The sequence below is a fragment of the Haliotis asinina genome, chromosome 3 (genome assembly GCF_037392515.1).
Source record: "Haliotis asinina isolate JCU_RB_2024 chromosome 3, JCU_Hal_asi_v2, whole genome shotgun sequence".
NCBI classification, from domain to species: domain Eukaryota; kingdom Metazoa; phylum Mollusca; class Gastropoda; order Lepetellida; family Haliotidae; genus Haliotis; species Haliotis asinina.
Window position 1 is genome coordinate 10,527,808 of NC_090282.1, and position 18,496 is coordinate 10,546,303.

Below are 18,496 nucleotides of genomic sequence, written 5' to 3' on the forward strand. Positions count from 1 at the left end.
TCCATCGACACCAATGTCTTCTCTGGGCACGACGGCAGACACATCATCCAATCCATGAGGAGACGTTGTATCGTAGTTGTGAGCGCCCATGGAGGACACACCCAATATTGGCATGATTTCATTAAGTTGTGACTCATAATTTTTGATCAGGAACATTGTAGTCGCATTTCCGGTGGAACAGATTCCATGACAAACATGATCTGTATGCTACAGCATCTTTGATGACAAGAGAATTGAATACAATCATTATTTCAAACCCATTTTCCAAAATGTTCAAATTATTGACTTTGAAATGAGTGTAAAGTTTTTATCTTTGTTGAGTTTATGTCTGGTTTGTGAAAGCTTCTGGGGAGTTTTAGCTGAACTAATGTAAACATCTTTTTTGCTTACAGTAGCTGAATTCATAGTCTCAGTAGGAATTCCATTTTTTTGAATACATATTGTGATACACTAAACGATGATTTGATCACAGTGGCGGTAGTTTCATGATCTGCTTGACTTCCAGGGCTGCTTCTCCCTGCCGGCATGGTGATCGGTGTCAGCTATGTGGGCTGTAACCATGTGTGGGCAGTTATACTGCTGACCTTGGCCTTGGGGAGCAGTGGGATCACAATGGGAGGATATATGATCAACCATCTAGACATTGCTCCTAAGTTCTCAGGTATCTTGACACCATCATCATCATCATCATCATCATCATCGTCATGTCATGTCATCAACATCATCGTCACTCATCATCATCACTCACTCATCACTCATCATCATCATCCATGGTCTAACCATATGAAACTGTAGCCCTTCATGAATTCAATTTGTTATCCATGGTCACCAGAACTGAATATGAATGAATCTATACATATTATATATTAAAGTGAAAATATGCAAGAATGGAATTTGTACTAGCCTTGCAGTAGTGCAAGTTATGTTTGTTTTCAATGGTTGCACATGGTACTGTGGACTACAATTATAAGTGTACTACATACCAACTTTGAGTGTCATGTTGGGTCAGTAGTTACTACTCTGACAAATTAACAGTCAACATGGGGGTTCTATATTGTGAATAATTATTCGTATTCGTTACTCAATACTAGTATTGGTGATATGTATCATATTCGCCACATAGTGTATTCGTTGCAGCCCTAGTGATCAGTAATGTGAGCAGTGATCCACACTGTTCAAAACAGTTCCACTCAGTCCACCAAGTGCAGAATTCTTAGATCACATAAACCGTCACAACAAGCAGCATCCGCAGTGTTTCTAGTTAGAATTAGTCATCATCTTGTTGCATGTATCATGTGACTGATGGGATCATAGCATGGATCACTGATCAATAATATCAATAGCTTGAATATCTGGTTGATTGTATACCTAGCTTGTACAGCTGGGTGAGATGGTAAGAAACAAACTAGAAACATCTGATACATGAGGCATAACTGGGACTGTTAGGATTTTTTAACCCCCAAATTACCCCTTTTATTATCGTGGGTTTGTCAACACTACACCAGTTGTGGATCATGTAGAGGCAAATTAATACATTGTTAGTGATCAATATGATATGCTGTTCATTCTCAGGTATAATATCGTAAACTTAGTAAAGTATTATAAGACTGCTTGGACACTGTATTATTCCTCGAACTCATGACAAATGTAGTAACCAGTGTTGCTATGGTTACAGGAGTCCTACTGGGCATAACCAATGGGATTGCTACGATTCCAGGTTTCCTGGGCCCTCAGTTAGTTGGCATCATCACCAATAATAATGTAAGTAACCCTGTGTTAAGTATAATCAGGAGACTGGAAACTACCTGTAAGTTTGGTAGTTTCTCAGTGAGAACATATCGCTTTTCAACAGAAAGTTTTGTCATTTTATGAATGTCTTAGCAGGTAAATCCTTTGGTTATTTAATCCACTTCGATATTTGAATGCCAATTGGAATTATTTCCACGGAGTGAGAACATAATTTTGACTCCAACTCAAGCAGCTTCGAGCACTGAAATAAGGGAAAATGTGAATGGTTGATGCCAGGCTAATCATATTATGAGAATTGCCATTAGTAAGACATCTCCAAGTTGATGATGGATTTGATGCTTAAATGAAATCTGATGTTTTTAGTTTATTTGCAGTTACATTATTTAGAAGACTACTTCTTATAAAAATAAATTTATATCATGTGTGAGTGAGTTTATTTTTATGCCACTTTTAGTAGTATTCCAGCAATGACATAGGGGACACCAAAAATGGGCTTCATGCATTGTACCCATGTTGGGAAACGAACCAGGGTCTGGGCATGACAAGTGAATGCTTTACCCACTAGGCTATCCCACTGCACCCTAAACATGTGAAACAGTATGAGTGCCAGAGGGAGGACGTTTTGCTTTTGACTGATACTTGTTAAGATGTGTTTCTTACATTCACTGTTAAACTATTACAGTTTTCACATTAGTCAAGATACCTCATGTTTCACTAGACACCTGAAATGCTTTAACTTTGGTATTTAGAATAGAAAATACATGGAGACAACACATATTTTTCATCGTTGGCTGTCCTTTTACTTTCATTGTATGAAAAATATCGGTACAAATGATATACATGTATCAGAGATTTATTTTTGTCACTGGAGTGAATATGTCGCTCATCTCAAACTCTGTCTTTCAGTGTAAATTAAACTATTATCTGTAATAAGACATGACCTGGCACTGTCAGTATTTTATTTGACGTTTTGTTAGTAACCTATTCAATACCTTTGATATATTATGTGCATGCCCACAGGAGACGATAGCTGGATGGAGGATTGTGTTTATCATCACGGCAGCAGTCTATGTGTTCGGAACAATCATCTTCGTTGTGTTTGCTCGTGGAGAAGAACAGTCCTGGGCTAAGGTGAAACCTGAGGAGGAGGAGGATGTTGTGGAGAAATCCATGTCCTCTATTCACGCAACTGTACAGAATGCTCCGTATGATCAGGAAGTCCTCATACCAGCTCCTGCTGATAGCTCTTCATGATACTGTGGGAGTGTGTTGCCTGTACGGTTCACTAGGCATTATTCAGACTCTGTACTGTGTGGTACTGTGTGGGAGTTCCTAGTTAGAACTGGTTCCAGTTACTTGTTTTTGTTGTAAGAGGTGGCCATTGGATTGGTGGATGACTTGCTGGTTTGCATTATCCCGCTTTTGTAGATCAATTGCTCACAATATCCAACCTGTTCTGTGTAGTCTAGAATAGATTATTAAAAAGCTGCTCTGTTGACAATGGGGACATTAAAGGAACAACATGTATCAGGGATTTACCTTGAGTCTTGTATTTGAGGGTCCCTGGGACTCCTACTCTTAATTTTCAGGGGTCCTGGACTACAGAATGGGGGACCCAGACACTCAAAAATTATTATTAATACTATGTTATCAAATTGTTGCAATTCAGTCAGTGGTTTTGTATTGTGTATTATGATATTCACAGTAATTAAACTGTAAATGATATCACAACCTGGCCAGTAGAAGATTCAGTGGTTACGTACTGTTACTTGATTAACATATTAAAAAAAAGTATTTTGACTTATCCTCCATCCCTGATTGATTTTGTTGCATCCATTGTTAATTTTTTTTTGCGTATAGGATGCAGGAATTTGCATCCTGTAAATCCTTGATGCATTTTTCTTGGAGATGTAGCACAAACAGTTCTGTATTTGAATGCAGTAGGACTTTCAGGGTCAGTCAAATCACCAAGATGTACCACCTGACTGAAGCAGTGCTTGGCTTCTGTTCTACTTAGTCCTCAGTGCAGGTTTGTATTCATGTATGTAGGAGTTCATCCTCGATATCTCCAGGGTATACGTTCCGATAAGTCTCCACTATACCCTGGATGAATCTACGGCTCAGCCTGATAAATTTATTACCTCCCTTGGATGGCTTTTTATCCAATCAGGTGTCTCCGCTGGGAATTTGAGCGAACCAATCACAACTCACTTTCGCTTTTTAAATTATCTAACCGATTAAACTAGGCAAACAAATTATGCAGAGGTTCTCTGAAAGAGGTAGATGGATTTCTTGTACATGTTTTTAAAAAGGTTTCGAACCTATAAATTTGTCTGTATGATTTCCCCAAATTGTGAGTCGCACAGCAAGGAAACCTTTGCAGTTGCAACTGCTACCTTTGTTGAACACTGGCAAGTTGGGTTATAACGGCGGCCTTGCTGATTGGCTACTGTGAGAATGCGGAGCCAGCAAAGGGAGGTAATAAAATTATCGGGCCGACCCGTAGATGGTATAGTGGAGGTATAGTGGAGACTTATCGGAACGTATACCCTGGAGATATTGAGGATGGTAGGAGTTGCACATGGTGTATTTCTGTATGTTGTTGCCTAGAGTGTAGGCTCTATTGAGGTGGCTTGTTGTCTGGGGCCTAGATTTTCGAAGGTGTCTTTACGCTAAAATAGTTGTAATTGCCATAGATTGACATTAACTTACAACTATCTTAGTGCTAAGACAGCTTCAAAAGTTTAGGCACTGGTACAACACACTGATCAGATGAAGTTTAATAGTGATGGTCTGAGAGATCGCTGTAAGTGTCTGCATCCAGCAGCTTGACTCATGTGGGTTTCTAGGGCTGGGTACCTGGTAAGGACTGTTGATCTTCTAGTGCCTTAAAGGCAGCATAATTGATATAGTCCCCACAAACTAGAAAATGAAAATTGAAACTACACAGAATATTATTGTGCACTGCTCGGGATGCAGTATATTTCCCCCCAAGTTTATTATGTTTGTTTGTATTGGGAGCACATCTCTGATGGAACTTTCCATGTACTTTTGAGTTGATTCAGAGCATTAAGGAAATCCTGATTATATTCTGGTGTGAGCTTACATTATATTGGTGGAGTCACTGTAAGATCTGTTGCCCAAAACCATACCCTATGATGAACTGCATGTATGTGTGTACTGGTATTGTAGTTCTGTGATTAGATATTCAAAATATCACTTTGAGAAGACATTCCTTGATTTTAATTTCTGTGGAAATAAGAAAAATTGTAGGCAGATGAACAGCTCTTCGTCAGAGTATTTATTTGCTGTATACATGCATTCTGACTCTTGGAATTAAGAAGGTGACATAACACATTCTGCCACAAGTCTGGTGTTGTTACAAGGCCAGTGATGGATATAGGTGAAAATTCATGTAGAATTCTTCCACCAAGGTCCTGGGTGTAGAAATGTTGGTTATATTAACCTTCCCTGTTCACTTGCACAGGAAGAACCTACTGGTTACTGAACCAGTCAGGTTGATGACAGTATTTATGCATCAAAATCAGTATGTCAGAACATTGCTCAGCTGTCAAACCTGGTGAAATGTCTGATCTGATAAATGATTGATTGGCCGAATTGTTTTATACCACATGCACAAATATTCCAGCTGTATGACGAAGGTTTGATGTTTATTGGTGAACACTTACGGTAAGTCCTGGGCATTTGATTTGCTATCCAATCAGTTTTGCGTTCACATTAATCAAAATAATATTTTTTGCTTGTAATAAAGTGGGTGTGGTTTAGGTTGTGTTAGTGCCATGAATGATGTCACTGATTTTGTGCTGTTGTCTGTTGTTGTAGTTATGTGGGTGGTCTTTATTGCTGACACGTTGTTGCACTTATTTAAACAGTTTACAGACAAAATTTTTGTCATGTATACCTATATATGTGCAAATGAGTAAGTATGTATTAAATTTTGTGAGATGTATCGGTCTGTTTGCCAAACTATCTTGCCAAAATATATGCTAATACATTTATTAATGTATTCATTGAGAAGGTATTATCCATAATGTGCAATGCCATCATGCCAACTACTAGTTGGGGAATACTCAACAATACTCAATTTACTTTCAAGTTGTTTGTCTACATTTATCATAGAGGCAACTGTAGTTCAAGAATGCTGTCTTGTTTACATGGTTTTTAGTGATGATCTTAGGGCTGAAACAGGAAGTAAAACAAATCTGCATGTTTTACTATTAACAACTTTACTTCAGTGGGTTTACTGATCAATAAAATTACTGCAAAAGAGTCACAATGGCAGTACAGTTATAATGGCAGCGTGAAATAATGAATGAGATTTTACCTTGCATTAGCATTGTTGCAAACCCTCTAGAAGTCTGGGCCTTGATTTTCGAAGCTCTCTTAGCGCTAAGATAATCATAAGTGCCATACATTAACACTGACTTTCGACTATTTTAGCGCTAGGAGAACATTGAAAATCTAGGCCCTGATCTTGCTTCCTGATTAGTCACAACTCTGTCTAAATATATAACATCAGAAGCAATGCAATATGATAACAATATTGTGCACTGCCCATGAAAAGTCTAGACTCGCATATGGCATTATATTACTCTACTAACTTAGGGGAACCAACTGAAATACATGAGGATCATGCATCAAATTGCTGAAAAGTGTATATCAACAGCTGCATTTATGAGGACAGTTTTGTTCAGAATTTGTCAAGTTTCATCGTTTATTGAAGTCATGTCAATAGTCTTTCCAACGTTACGAATTTATTTTACAATACATCAGTTCATGTGTAAAGGATTCCTTTAAACAGCATTTTCCAAAATGTAGTTTAGAAGTGTTGACTGACAAAAGTGGCTACATTTACCCTAGAGTCTAAACTTTTGATGGGTAGTGTATTAATGAATTTTCAGGACTTGTCAGCCTTTGTAAGGAAATGAAAATGTTTACTAGTTGAATGAAAACCACAAGCAGGGCACAATTTTTACAAACCTAAGATGACTATGATGTATGGCATTGTGCCATTATGATCTTGTTTCTTAAAAATCAGTAATAAACACAGCATATCACCTGCAAACGTGTTTGTTGCTGTTTGTGTTTTTGTTTAACCCTTACTGGTACCGACCCGTGAAGGTCCATGGAAGAATAGGCCTTCAGCAACTAAAAGGCGACTATGTTTGTCATAAGAGGTGATTAACTAGATCGGGTGGTCAGACTCGCTGACATGTCATCCATCGGTTCCCAATTGCGCAGATTGATGCTCATGCTCATGCTGTTGATCACTGGATTATCTGATCCAGACTCAATTATTTACAGACCACCGCCATATAGCTGGAGTATTGCTAACCTCACACACTCCTTACAGGTATCAAAATGACTGCTGTCTTGAATAACATAGACAAGACACCATTAGGTGACTGATATTTCTTTTCAAGTTCAGTCATATGATGCTAACTTTATCACTGCCCCATCATCCAAGTGGTTGCCTCAGACAACATTAATCCTAGTTGGTTCCTGTGAATCTATTCGAACTTGAGTCCATCTAAATATGATACCATATGTAACAACCATGATGTGCCAACAATTGGGCTCCTAGTGGAGTGCTACAATCCGTTCAACTCATAAGCGGAACGATGTATTGGAATCAATCCTGAACACAAAGGAGGAGTGCTAAGAAAGGAGAGCCAGGTGTGTGAGTAAGGATGGGCACAGTACGGCGCAGGTTAATGAATTCACATGAATAAAGAAAGTAAGAATCAATAACTTTCTTGGGTCTTGTGCACATTCTTCTCCGAACACCTGAACCACATCTAGGTTTGGATAAAGTTGTTATTCCAACAAATGTGGTTAAAACTAGTTGTCACTTTGCTGGGATAGTTGATTAATTTGATATCTGGCATTACATTATGATTCCCTGGGATGTACCTGGGAACCTGAATGTGAAGATTGGCCAAAAGAAATGGATCATTGTCACCAGGTTCGACTAAGATGCTATAATCAGTCTAAGTAAACTTAGTCTCAGTGTATTTCGTTACACTCCACCACTGAGTCTAACAAGACCTAGTAGAAGGTCGCGTCAGGTAACCTTTGAGCGACCAATGACTGTCCAATCAAATGCAAGACGGTTAAATAGATTTAACCAATCAGACAACAGCTACTATTTAGGGATCGGAGGGACTTTCAAAGTATTCAGGTCATTGACACAGAACTCTCCACAAACAAAAATCCACATATAACACAATTCTCCTTCAGCATCAGGTCACGTGAGCTCCCGTGAGATTGCGCGTGAGGAATCGGTTCAGTGCGAAGTTTGGCGTCGGTTCGGTCAGTTGACCCATTTCCCATCGTCTGGAATATTGTGACATTTCTTTGGATTATTAGAGCGTTCGTGTCTTCAACCTTATTGGATAGTTAATTTGCAGTTTTTCTCTCTACAACTTGAGGAACTTTACCACGGATCGGGAATTTTGGACATTTGCTTAAGCTGCTGGGTTTGTTCTCACTTTGACTGTTTCGTCCCTAATTAGACAATGGCGACCTCGGGCAACGACGGCGCCACAAATCCTATTCTTGAGAAAATGCATAAAGAATTTCTGGGACAAGATAATTCGGCCAATGTTTCTGAATGTTTACTTTCTGACAACTCTATAGCCAATAGTCATGATCTGTCGACATCTGCAGATGCGACAACAAAAACCACTGATGGTCACAAGACTGGAAGAGAAGCAACGATCTGAGATATTTGAAAAACACCAGCCTCCAAGCAATCTAACGAAACTCAAACCACCTAAAGTTAAACCTGGCATTTGGCAGATTATGGACAATGACAGTCATGCTCGTGACTCTAAAGCACAAAAAATGCAGGATATTCTCTGCCATGGTCTGATGCCTCTCACGTCAGCAATCAACACCTTATGTGACCTAACCAAACCTAATGGGGCCAATATGGCTGAAATGGGATCCAAATTGCCTGAAGTGTTGAGTGAAATTGTAGATGGAGAGGCTCTTATTGCTGCTGCCAACTATGAGTTGAGTATTAAGCGTAGAGAAGGGAATATAAGGGATTATGTGCGCATGCTATGCCAGTCACGGATATGCTCTTTGGTGATAACCTTGAAGACAAAATTAAGGAGTTGTCTGAGACCAACAAGCTTGTGTTTAAGATTGGGGGGACACCTGGTCAGAGCAGGTTTCTCTCACCTAGAGGCCGGGGTTTCCGTTCAAGGGGTCGCGGTGGTCGTTTTTTAGACCAGTTTCAAAGCCATCAAACTTATCGCCAGTCCCCTTATCCCAACAAGTTCCAAACTTATCAGTCTCCCCGCGGAGCAGCAATGAGGGGAGGGAAGAGACGGCCAAGGTAGACCAGGTTAGTATTCTGGACCCCCCAGTTGCTGGCAGGCTCACTAAATTTCTCAGTGAATGGCAATGTTTGACTAGTGATGAAACTATTTTGCAAATTGTAAAAGGTTACAAAATTGACTTCACTGATTCACCCTACCAGTCTCAGTTTCGTGAGACTAGACTGAATGAGCAACAAGGGAAATACTTGGATTTGGAAGTAAAGTCTATGTTGTCAAAAGGAATTATTGAGCAAGTAACGCAGGTATATGATGATGGATATATAAGTACTGTGTTTTTGGTACCTAAGCCAAATGGGGACTACCGAGTGATTCTAAATTTGAAACAGCTAAATTCATCTATTGAAAGAGTACATTTCAAAATGGAACACCTAGTGTCAGCTTTACGCCTGGTTACCCCAGGTTGCTATATGGGCTCCATTGACTTGAAAGAAGCTTATTACTCTGTTAGTATTAGACCTGAAGACAGGAAATATCTAAGATCCATTTGGAGAGGCAATACTTACCAGTATCGGTGCTTGCTGTTTGGTTTGACATCTGCACCTCGTGTCTTTACAAAACTTTTGAAACCAGTTTTGGGTGATTTGCGAAACATGGGGTATCTGTCAGTGGCTTATATTGATGACTCTTTCCTACAGGGTGATACCACTCAGCTATGTCAAGAAAATATTGACATGACTAGAGAAAAGATGGAAAAACTGGGTTTCTTAATAAACTATGAGAAGTCAATTCTAAAGCCATGTCAGGTCATTGTTTTTCTGGGATTTATCATTAACTCCATCGATATGACTGTATCCCTCACAGAAAAGAAGATTGAAAATTTTTTGGAAAAATATCATAGTATTTCCAGAGGAAAGGATATCAGTATCAGACAATTTGCAGAGATAATTGGAATTATGGTGGCCTATTCCTTAGCCATGCCATTTGGTCCACTGTTTACTAAACAATTGGAAATTGAAAAGGCTGCTGCTCTAAAGGAAGGTAGAGGCGATTTTGACTCTATTATGACAATCAGTGAAGCTAGCAGACAGGATCTGGCCTGGTGGGCAGACAATATTAGGTTAAATGGTGCCCCAATTTCTAGAAGCTTACCATCAATAACTCTTACCACGGACGCTTCCAGATTAGGCTGGGGAGCAATGCTGGACTCTGATACTAATCAGAAAACAGGTGGTAGATGGTCGCTTGCTGAGCTTGAACTACGCAGCAACATTAACTACCTTGAGCTCAAAGCCATACTGTTGGGTATCCAGTGTTTTCTAGACGTTTTGGTAGGCAAGCATGTTAGAATTCGAATTGACAATGCTACAGCTGTAGCCTATATAAACCACATGGGTGGTACCAAGTCAAGACTGTGTAATCAAATGGCAAGAGATATATGGCTGTTAGCTAAACAAAACAACATGTGGTTATCAGCAGTTCACTTGCCTGGTATCCTTAACTGTGATGCAGATAGGGAAAGTAGAGTTTTTAATGATGCAACGGAATGGATGTTGAACAAACATTGCTTTGATCTTATTACCAAAATATTTTTCATACCTGAAGTAGATTTGTTTGCGTCTCGCTTAAACAAACAAGTACTTAAATATTTTTCTTGGCGACCTGACCCAGAGGCCTATGCTGTAGATGCATTCATGTATGACTGGTCCGATTTAAGATTTTATGCCTTTCCTCCTTTCGGTGTCTTGGAGTGAGTGTTACAGAAAATTCGACAGGACAGAGCAGAGGGTCTGGTTGTGTTACCGAAATGGCCAACACAGAACTGGTATCCAGTGATGTTACGCATGTGTGTATCTCATCCTCGTCTGATTCCCCAGGGGGAGAGAACTCTAATGTTACCTTACAAAGAGGAGGAGCGACATCCTCTGTACAAAAAGATCCGTCTGATGGTGTGCCATTTATCAGGACTTATTTACAGAGACAGGGCCTCTCACATGACACCATCTCAATTATAATGAATTCATGGAGAGGCGGCACTCAAAAACAGTACAAGACCTACTTATTAAAGTATATGGAATATTGTACTCGGTTAGGGAGAGATCCGCTTTTGCCTAATATAGGCACTGTGTTAGATTTCTTAAAATTATTATTTGATTCGGGATGTGGATATAGTGCTATTAATACTGCACGCAGTGCCTTGTCAGCAGTATTAATTCTCCCATCAGGTATGCCTGTAGGGCAACATCCCTTAGTAAAACGGTTTTTGAGGGGCATTTTTAATTTGCGGCCATCCCTGCCCAGGTACCAACATGTGTGGGACGTAAAGATTGTGCTAGACTATCTAGAGTCCTTGGGTAAAAATGAGGAGTTATCACTTAAAACGTTGACTTTAAAATTTAGCATGCTCTTAGCTTTAGTTAGCGGTCAGAGATCACAGTCCTTACAATTGCTTAGTTTAGATAATATGAGTAGAGTAGGTAGTAAGGTAGTTTTTGTACTCACAAGTTTGGTAAAACAGTCTCGACCTGGGGTTCATGTTCAACCTATTGAAATTGAAGCCTTTGAGAATGAAAATTTGTGTGTGGTAAAGTGCTTGGAAGCCTATGTATCAAGGACTGAACATATAAGAGAAGGAAAACAATTGCTTGTGAGCTTTAATGCACCCCACCGGGCAGTGACCAGAGAGACTATTTCCAGGTGGCTGCGGTTAACCCTTGCTGCTGCTGGGATTGACACCACCATCTATTCGGGCCACAGCACCCGAGCAGCCTCGACTAGTGCTGCACACATGCAGGGTGCTCCAATGCAGTGCATCATGGGGGCTGCAGGTTGGGCATCTGCAGGTGTGTTTGCCCGTTTCTACTGCAAACCTATGCATAAAGAACACTCCTTTGGAGAGGCAGTTCTGTCCTCGTCTAATCTAGCAAATCCACTTTAGGGATATTTTTTTTTTTTTTTTTTTAGCTGTATATAATATAGATTTATTAGTGTAGGAATATTTGGATACATGATGTTTCATATCCTATGCTCTTTCGGAAATAATAAATGTTTCCTTGTTGTTTAATGATATTGCCTTGTGCTTGTGTTCATTATGGGTTTTTTCCCATTTGCTCCGTGGAATGACTTTAAAATCTCACGGGAGCTCACGTGACCTGATGCTGAAGGAGAATTGAGAAATTAAACGAGACTTACCTGTAAGTTGAAGTTTGATCGAGATTCTCCGAGGCATCAGGGAACAAGTGAGGTCACGTGCCTCACCCACCCACCCTGTTTTCTTATGATTTTATAAACATATTCCACTGAGCAAATCCTTTAAAGACTGAACCGATTCCTCACGCGCAATCTCACGTGACCTCACTTGTTCCCTGATGCCTCGGAGAATCTCGATCAAACTTCAACTTACAGGTAAGTCTCGTTTAATTTCTCAATTATTTGACCTGTGGTATATAGGGTTTGGGGTTTCTGTTGACATGGTGGTTACCATTAGCTAATGTTCCCGCAAGCTGACATCGTTGAATATTGCCCAAAACACTATTTTCAATGACTGTTTACTCACCGTTGTCATGGTTGTACGTACGCCTTATGCATCACCCGGAAGTGAGCGTACGCTAAATAGCATTCAGAATCGTTCGGGTGTGAACCTTTTCAAGATGAAAAGTTCAAAACATGTGCGAATGTGCACTTTCGTGATTTGGTAAGCTGTGTTCTGATTGGTCAGTCCCAAAGGTTACCTGATGTGACCTCCCATAAGGTTTTGTTAGACTCAGTAGTGGAGTGTAACGAAAAGTACTGAGGATAAGTTTACTTAGACTGATGGTATAATGTTGTTGAGTTGATCACCAAACCACGGATAAATGGTCTGATTGGATCATAAGGTCTGATGCCTTTAATACTTCCGTCCAATGAATTACCACCAGCATCACTGCCTTGAATTCTAGGAATGTGAAGTTAGTTCTTTTCATTGGTAGACTGGAGTCTGGCAACTCAAAGTGAATAATTCCTCAGTCCATAGTTGAAACACCAATGTAAGAGTGATTTGTCACAGTCTTCCAAAGAAATGATACACAATTAGATTAAGTCCTGTGGAGATACCACATCAGGGTACCACAACACGCCCAGCCATGACACCATGCCACCATGCCACCATATGGTATGAACGAGTACACAGACATGCCTTGGCAACCAGTCCTAGCCTTCTTGAAGGAGCTGAGTCTCCAAAGCAAGCTGAGGTGGCTCAGTCAATATGCTGCACCCTTATCCATTAGTGAAATGTTAGGTCAAGGCATTGCCCAATAAGGTAGTATGTCCTTCCAACTTCCAAAATGCCACCCTCAGAAGATATGTCAACATACTTCACTTCCTGCAACTCGGTACAAGTTAATGCTTAAAGAGTGTTTCAACTGCAGAATATGCTGTCACGGTAATACTTGAGCTCCTCAATGCTTTCCTTGATGTCATCCAGTGCTCTGAAACAAACCAATTTATATACTGAAATGTTAGAAACATTATGTGAAAATACAATACCATATTGAAGAAAGTTACATATGACCTCAATCATTTTTTTGACGTCTTATTGATAGGGTAACAATTTGCCAGTCATTGTGGTACAACAGCTCAAAACTGAGCTACATTTACAGCTGTTGTACAAGTGTAAGCTATTTAGCTGTTGGTTTTTCAGTCACATAACAGCTGTTGGCTATTCAATCACACAACAGCTGTCAATTATTCAGTTACACAACAGCTGTAAGTCATTCAGTCACACAACAGCTGTTATTTTATTCAGTCACAACAGCTGTCAGTTATTCAGTCACACAACAGCTGTCGGCTATTCAGTTTTACAACAGCTGCCGGTTATTTAGTCATACAACTGAGGTCATGGGGATAACCACTTGATGAAGCAAGAACTCAGAGATAACCACAGATGTTTACAGACCTGTGGGAAACCTTCTTTTCGGGCGCTGCTTCATATTTCTCAGGACACCATCGCCTGCAAACAGATTTTCCTTTACATTATGCCAACTGTGACAACCATGTGTCAGCGCTACAAGCACACAACACCAACACAGCTGGAGCCTACTACCTGAGCAGGATGGAGTACTGAGTTGATAGCCATCTGATTCAAACAGGTCCCCAGGCCACAACAACAGCAGATAATGTCAAGAGAGCAGTACTGTTGATTTTCATCACTCAAACTTTATCATGTGGAGAGCATGTGGAATCAAACCTGGTGCATCAGTGTAACAACTCCCATTCCTACATTTTGACACAGATTTTGTCCATCTGGGCAGCCATTTTGGCCAGGGCATCTGCATATCTGATATCATCACAAGCAGCATGTATGGATGATGGCATCTTTATGATGCCTCAGGGAAGATGTTAACTTGACAAAAGTCATTGTATTTGTGAAGGTATCATCCAGACAAATTGCTTGGCACTAGGCAAAGTAAAAATTGGAACTCTGGAACTGACAGAGACTAAGTTTGATATAACACTGCCTGATCACTATTTCTGATACAGCAGATACATGAATGTCCAGGGCAGAATAGGTCTTCAGCACCTCATGCTTGCCACAAAAGACAACTGTGTTTGTCATGACAATTGTAGTGAGGTGACTAACAGGATTGGGTCATCAGGCTTGCTAACCTTGTTGACATGTCATCAGTTCCCAGTTCGCAGATCGATGCCCATGCTGTTGATCACTGGACTGTCTGGTCTAGACTTGATTATTTACAGACTGACGCCATATAGCTGGAATATTGTAAAATTAAACTCACTCACTCACTCTCTCTGATACATCTCCAGAGATTGTTTCCCATTGGGAGTAAAACCATCGTTAATGCTAATGTTTGAAGTTTAAGGCTACCTACCTACATAGCTCCTTCACAGTGCTCACATCGATGATGCGGTAGTGGAGGTGGTTCACAAGCTGTGGCATGTACTTGTTTAGAAACATCTTATCACAATGCACAGAGTTGCCTCCCAAAGGACACATCCCAGGTTGGGTGTGCATTTTGACGAACTGCACAACTTCCTGTTCAGCTTTGGGTAGTGTGATTATACTTTTCTGCACAGCTTCTGTCAAACCAGACTGAAACAGTATGTCAAATAGCTGGAGTCTTGTAGTTGATGGAATATCACTGACATGGTGCCACAGTTGACCACAGACTAGTACACATTATACCCACTCAGGGAATCAAACCACGACTCAAGTTAATGCTTTTACAAACTGTCTATTAATTTGCTGGGCTAGATTTGTTACATACTACCTAAACAAATATTGTTCAGTATGTAATAATGAGCATAGTTTAGGTTAATTTTGCCTGATCTGAAATAATTACTCAAAAGAAATATAGTTATGACAGAATGTAATACCTTCTCATGATGCTCTGTGCACCAATTGTCCATGGCATCCAAGGCAGACTCTGGTTGATTGATGACCAGGTTTGGGCCCTGAGTGACAAGTCATCAAGCAGTTACAGCAATATCCTACATGTTACTTTGAATAGACACAGCAGTTACCATATCTTGTGAGAAACTATGTTCACCGAGAGTTATTTCCTATGCCTACATAAAGTCCTCTGCTACTTCTTTAACGATACTGACCTCAAGGAAAGGCTACTACAAAAAGAGTATACTATGAATGTCATCTAGTAGCACAAAAACTCAGTAAAGAATATTAAAAATAAAATCCTGCTACAAAAGAGTTTCCCAGATGTATAAATATGTGTCGTGTATATGTGTCCTTCAGTTTGCATGTCATTAGAATTGTACCTCATGTGACAGTATTTGGTTCTCACCTCAGCAACAATGTTGAGCTGTTCATCCGTGACAAGACAAGCTATCTCCAGGATCTGATCTGTTTCTACATTCAGTCCGGTCATCTGAAAAAAGTACACTACCTTATCACATGTGCTTCACGTCAGTCAGAACAGTACCTTTTGAGACGTTACTGGTCAATGATACATGAAGCTATTCTCTGAAATGAATTTGTAAACTGCTCAATCTGACATAAATTAATACCAAACGTCTGCATTAATGTCTGTATAAACATAAAAACATCTGGTTTCATTACATTACAAGGGCACTGGTCTCTCACTAATCCCTGAAATCTCAACTGGTTCACAATCCATCCTGCACTTATCATAAGTACTTCTGTAAGTATAAGCCTGGAATTCTCACACTGATCAATAAAGAAGAACAGCATTTTGGAATTAATAAGGAAATGTATTCATCTTTATTTGGTGCACTGGTGATGGTGATGAACTTCAAGAAAACGAATGGTGTTCTCTGACTGTTTATACTGTTTCTATTTGTCATACCTACTAATGGCTTCCCCTGAACATTGTTTATCAATTAAACTCATGTGTCTGTTACAATCCATGTGCAAAACAAAATGAATTTTCATGTAGGCAGTTAATATAATGCCTAAGTATGTTAGTGTTTTCATAAATTGGCTGAAAAATCTGTCCATCTAGTTTATTATAACAGAATCATACTAAGTGTATATATGGCCTCAAGTCTTTAAAAAATGTATGTTAAACATTATAAATGAAACATCTCTCTATGCAATGAATAAGAAGATGTCATCAGTAAAGTTGTATGTTTCATTTTTGACGTGCCAACTTCTAGAATGCCGATCGGCAAAGATCGATGATTATGCTGTTAATCACTGGTTTGTCTTGTCCAGACTCAATCAACCATACCTTGATGACAGGTTTTAGAACTACATGCCCCAAGCATTAACCACAAGGCTTTTTCTGCATGCTGTGAAGAAACTAAATTACAGGTGCACTTGGATTTACTGAGATCTTCGGAGACTAGGGTTGCGAAACGTATACGGCCTAGGTCGCAAAATTTCTTGTGACTGTCCTTACAGACAGTAGCCCAGTCTACAGTCAAAGCACCATCTGCGAGAGCGAGAAAGTGCCGAAGGACTGAATTGAAGCATGACGTACGTGACCTTTTAAATAAATGTTGACACGAAAGGTTAGCTTCGCTCGTTTGAAATAAGACTATTTCCCAGGCGGATTGAACCGAGACTCAACTCTCGACGTAGCAGGGTGCGCATCAAATATTTTTTTATTTTAAGTGTACTTTCGTTTTGATGTCATCTCTCTTATCACATATATTCTCTTAGACACACCTCCAGATCAATCCAAACTATTCTATTTTCCTGTGTATCCTGTGTGCCTGACATGGGCTTGTTCCCTTGGCTCATCTTCCTGACGAAAACACCGAACAGGTTAGCGCTTCGCCTGACAACGTTCGACAACATGATTGTAGCCAAGCTCCTCACAGCGATAGCCCAGTACAGCTCCTAACCGATACAGGGAAGGGATAGAAACGAGACTGGTTTGTTTGCCTTACGGCGCTAACGCTCACCGTTGCAATGAGGTAAGATTTATGAATGTCAACTTCTTTATTGCGAATAACACGACTTCATCAGGTGATGAAGAAGCAAGCACACGCCCCGAAACATCCCGATATTCACAATAAAGAAGTTTACATCCATAAAGTTTACTTTGCTTAATAGATTTAGAAATGGACAAAGTATATTCCAAATTCACCTGTCTTTTTGTAGCACCTCTTTGTTAGGCATATAAATTGGTCCAGGAATTTATTGTCTCTCAACACGCTAATCTTAAGTCACTAGAAGCCTAGCATTGTGTATGGTGATCATACCCTGGCTAGAATATAGACACCAGTTGGATTATTGTTATTGACTTGTGATTATTACCATCGTTCTACAATGACGTCAATAAATACTGGATTGCGATTGGTTAACTAAAGTCATTCCGAGATATATAATGACGTTACATATCCCTGATTTACCAGAACAGTATGTACTTCTGCTAAATCTTAATAAGGGTTATAGCTAAAACGGCACCACAGCAGAACGGTACCAAAATCGATTGGTGAAAACGGCACTAAATTGGCGAAAACGGTTACTGATTAATGGGCTAAAACGTCACCATATATCAAACAATGTTATGTTGACTTTATTATTATGTTGACTTTATTGTTTAATTGTTCGTAATGTTTAGATGTTTATTTCAAAATCCAAGATTATTGTTTTCACTATTGGTTTCTTCGGAAGAGCCTCTAGGATGTTCTTGAAAATCTTGACATAATCAGACTATTAGGGATGGTCTAAAAGTCGGGCCGGGCCGGGCCACGGCGGGCCAAACATATTATTGGATAATGAACCCATTAATGAGCCCCATGCCTACAAATGATTAATGCAACATACATCCTTGGCAATAATAATGAATTTTAAGCCACAAACGCGTGCCATATACAGTTTACTACGAATAAATCGGCTAAAACTCATGAAGACGAGTTTCCTGAGAGCTGGCTGACCGAGGTTACGTCTAAAAGTGGAATCGATAAACGAAACATGATTTAAAATGCATACATATTTGACTTCATTCGGACACAGG

The 18,496-nt window shown here is 39.8% G+C and overlaps 3 protein-coding genes across 3 annotated transcripts in view; 2 read left to right on the plus strand and 1 right to left on the minus strand.

The window, feature by feature from the left end:
* Positions 1 to 6,835, plus strand: part of LOC137277453 (sialin-like) — a 28,180-nt gene extending 21,345 nt beyond the window's left edge. The window contains exons 10-12 of the mRNA XM_067809180.1: positions 506 to 661; positions 1,676 to 1,761; positions 2,770 to 6,835. Of these exons, the coding sequence (XP_067665281.1) occupies positions 506 to 661; positions 1,676 to 1,761; positions 2,770 to 3,003 (476 nt within the window). The 3' untranslated portion in view covers positions 3,004 to 6,835. The remainder of the gene's footprint in view (positions 1 to 505; positions 662 to 1,675; positions 1,762 to 2,769) is intronic.
* A 4,009-nt stretch (positions 6,836 to 10,844) lies between these two features.
* LOC137277361 (uncharacterized) lies at positions 10,845 to 11,994 on the plus strand. Its single transcript, XM_067809060.1, has one exon. It carries the CDS (start codon positions 10,864 to 10,866, stop codon positions 11,992 to 11,994), a length of 1,131 nt encoding a protein of 376 aa, XP_067665161.1. The 5' UTR covers positions 10,845 to 10,863.
* LOC137277454 (oligoribonuclease, mitochondrial-like) lies at positions 11,587 to 17,352 on the minus strand. The gene is made up of 6 exons (XM_067809181.1): positions 17,200 to 17,352; positions 15,854 to 15,937; positions 15,429 to 15,506; positions 14,924 to 15,144; positions 13,990 to 14,043; positions 11,587 to 13,522 (listed from the first exon to the last, which is right to left on the minus strand). The coding sequence occupies exons 1-6, from the start codon at positions 17,329 to 17,331 to the stop codon at positions 13,453 to 13,455; spliced, it is 639 nt and encodes a 212-aa protein (XP_067665282.1). The 5' UTR covers positions 17,332 to 17,352; the 3' UTR covers positions 11,587 to 13,452.
* Between the last annotated feature and the right edge of the window lie 1,144 nt (positions 17,353 to 18,496).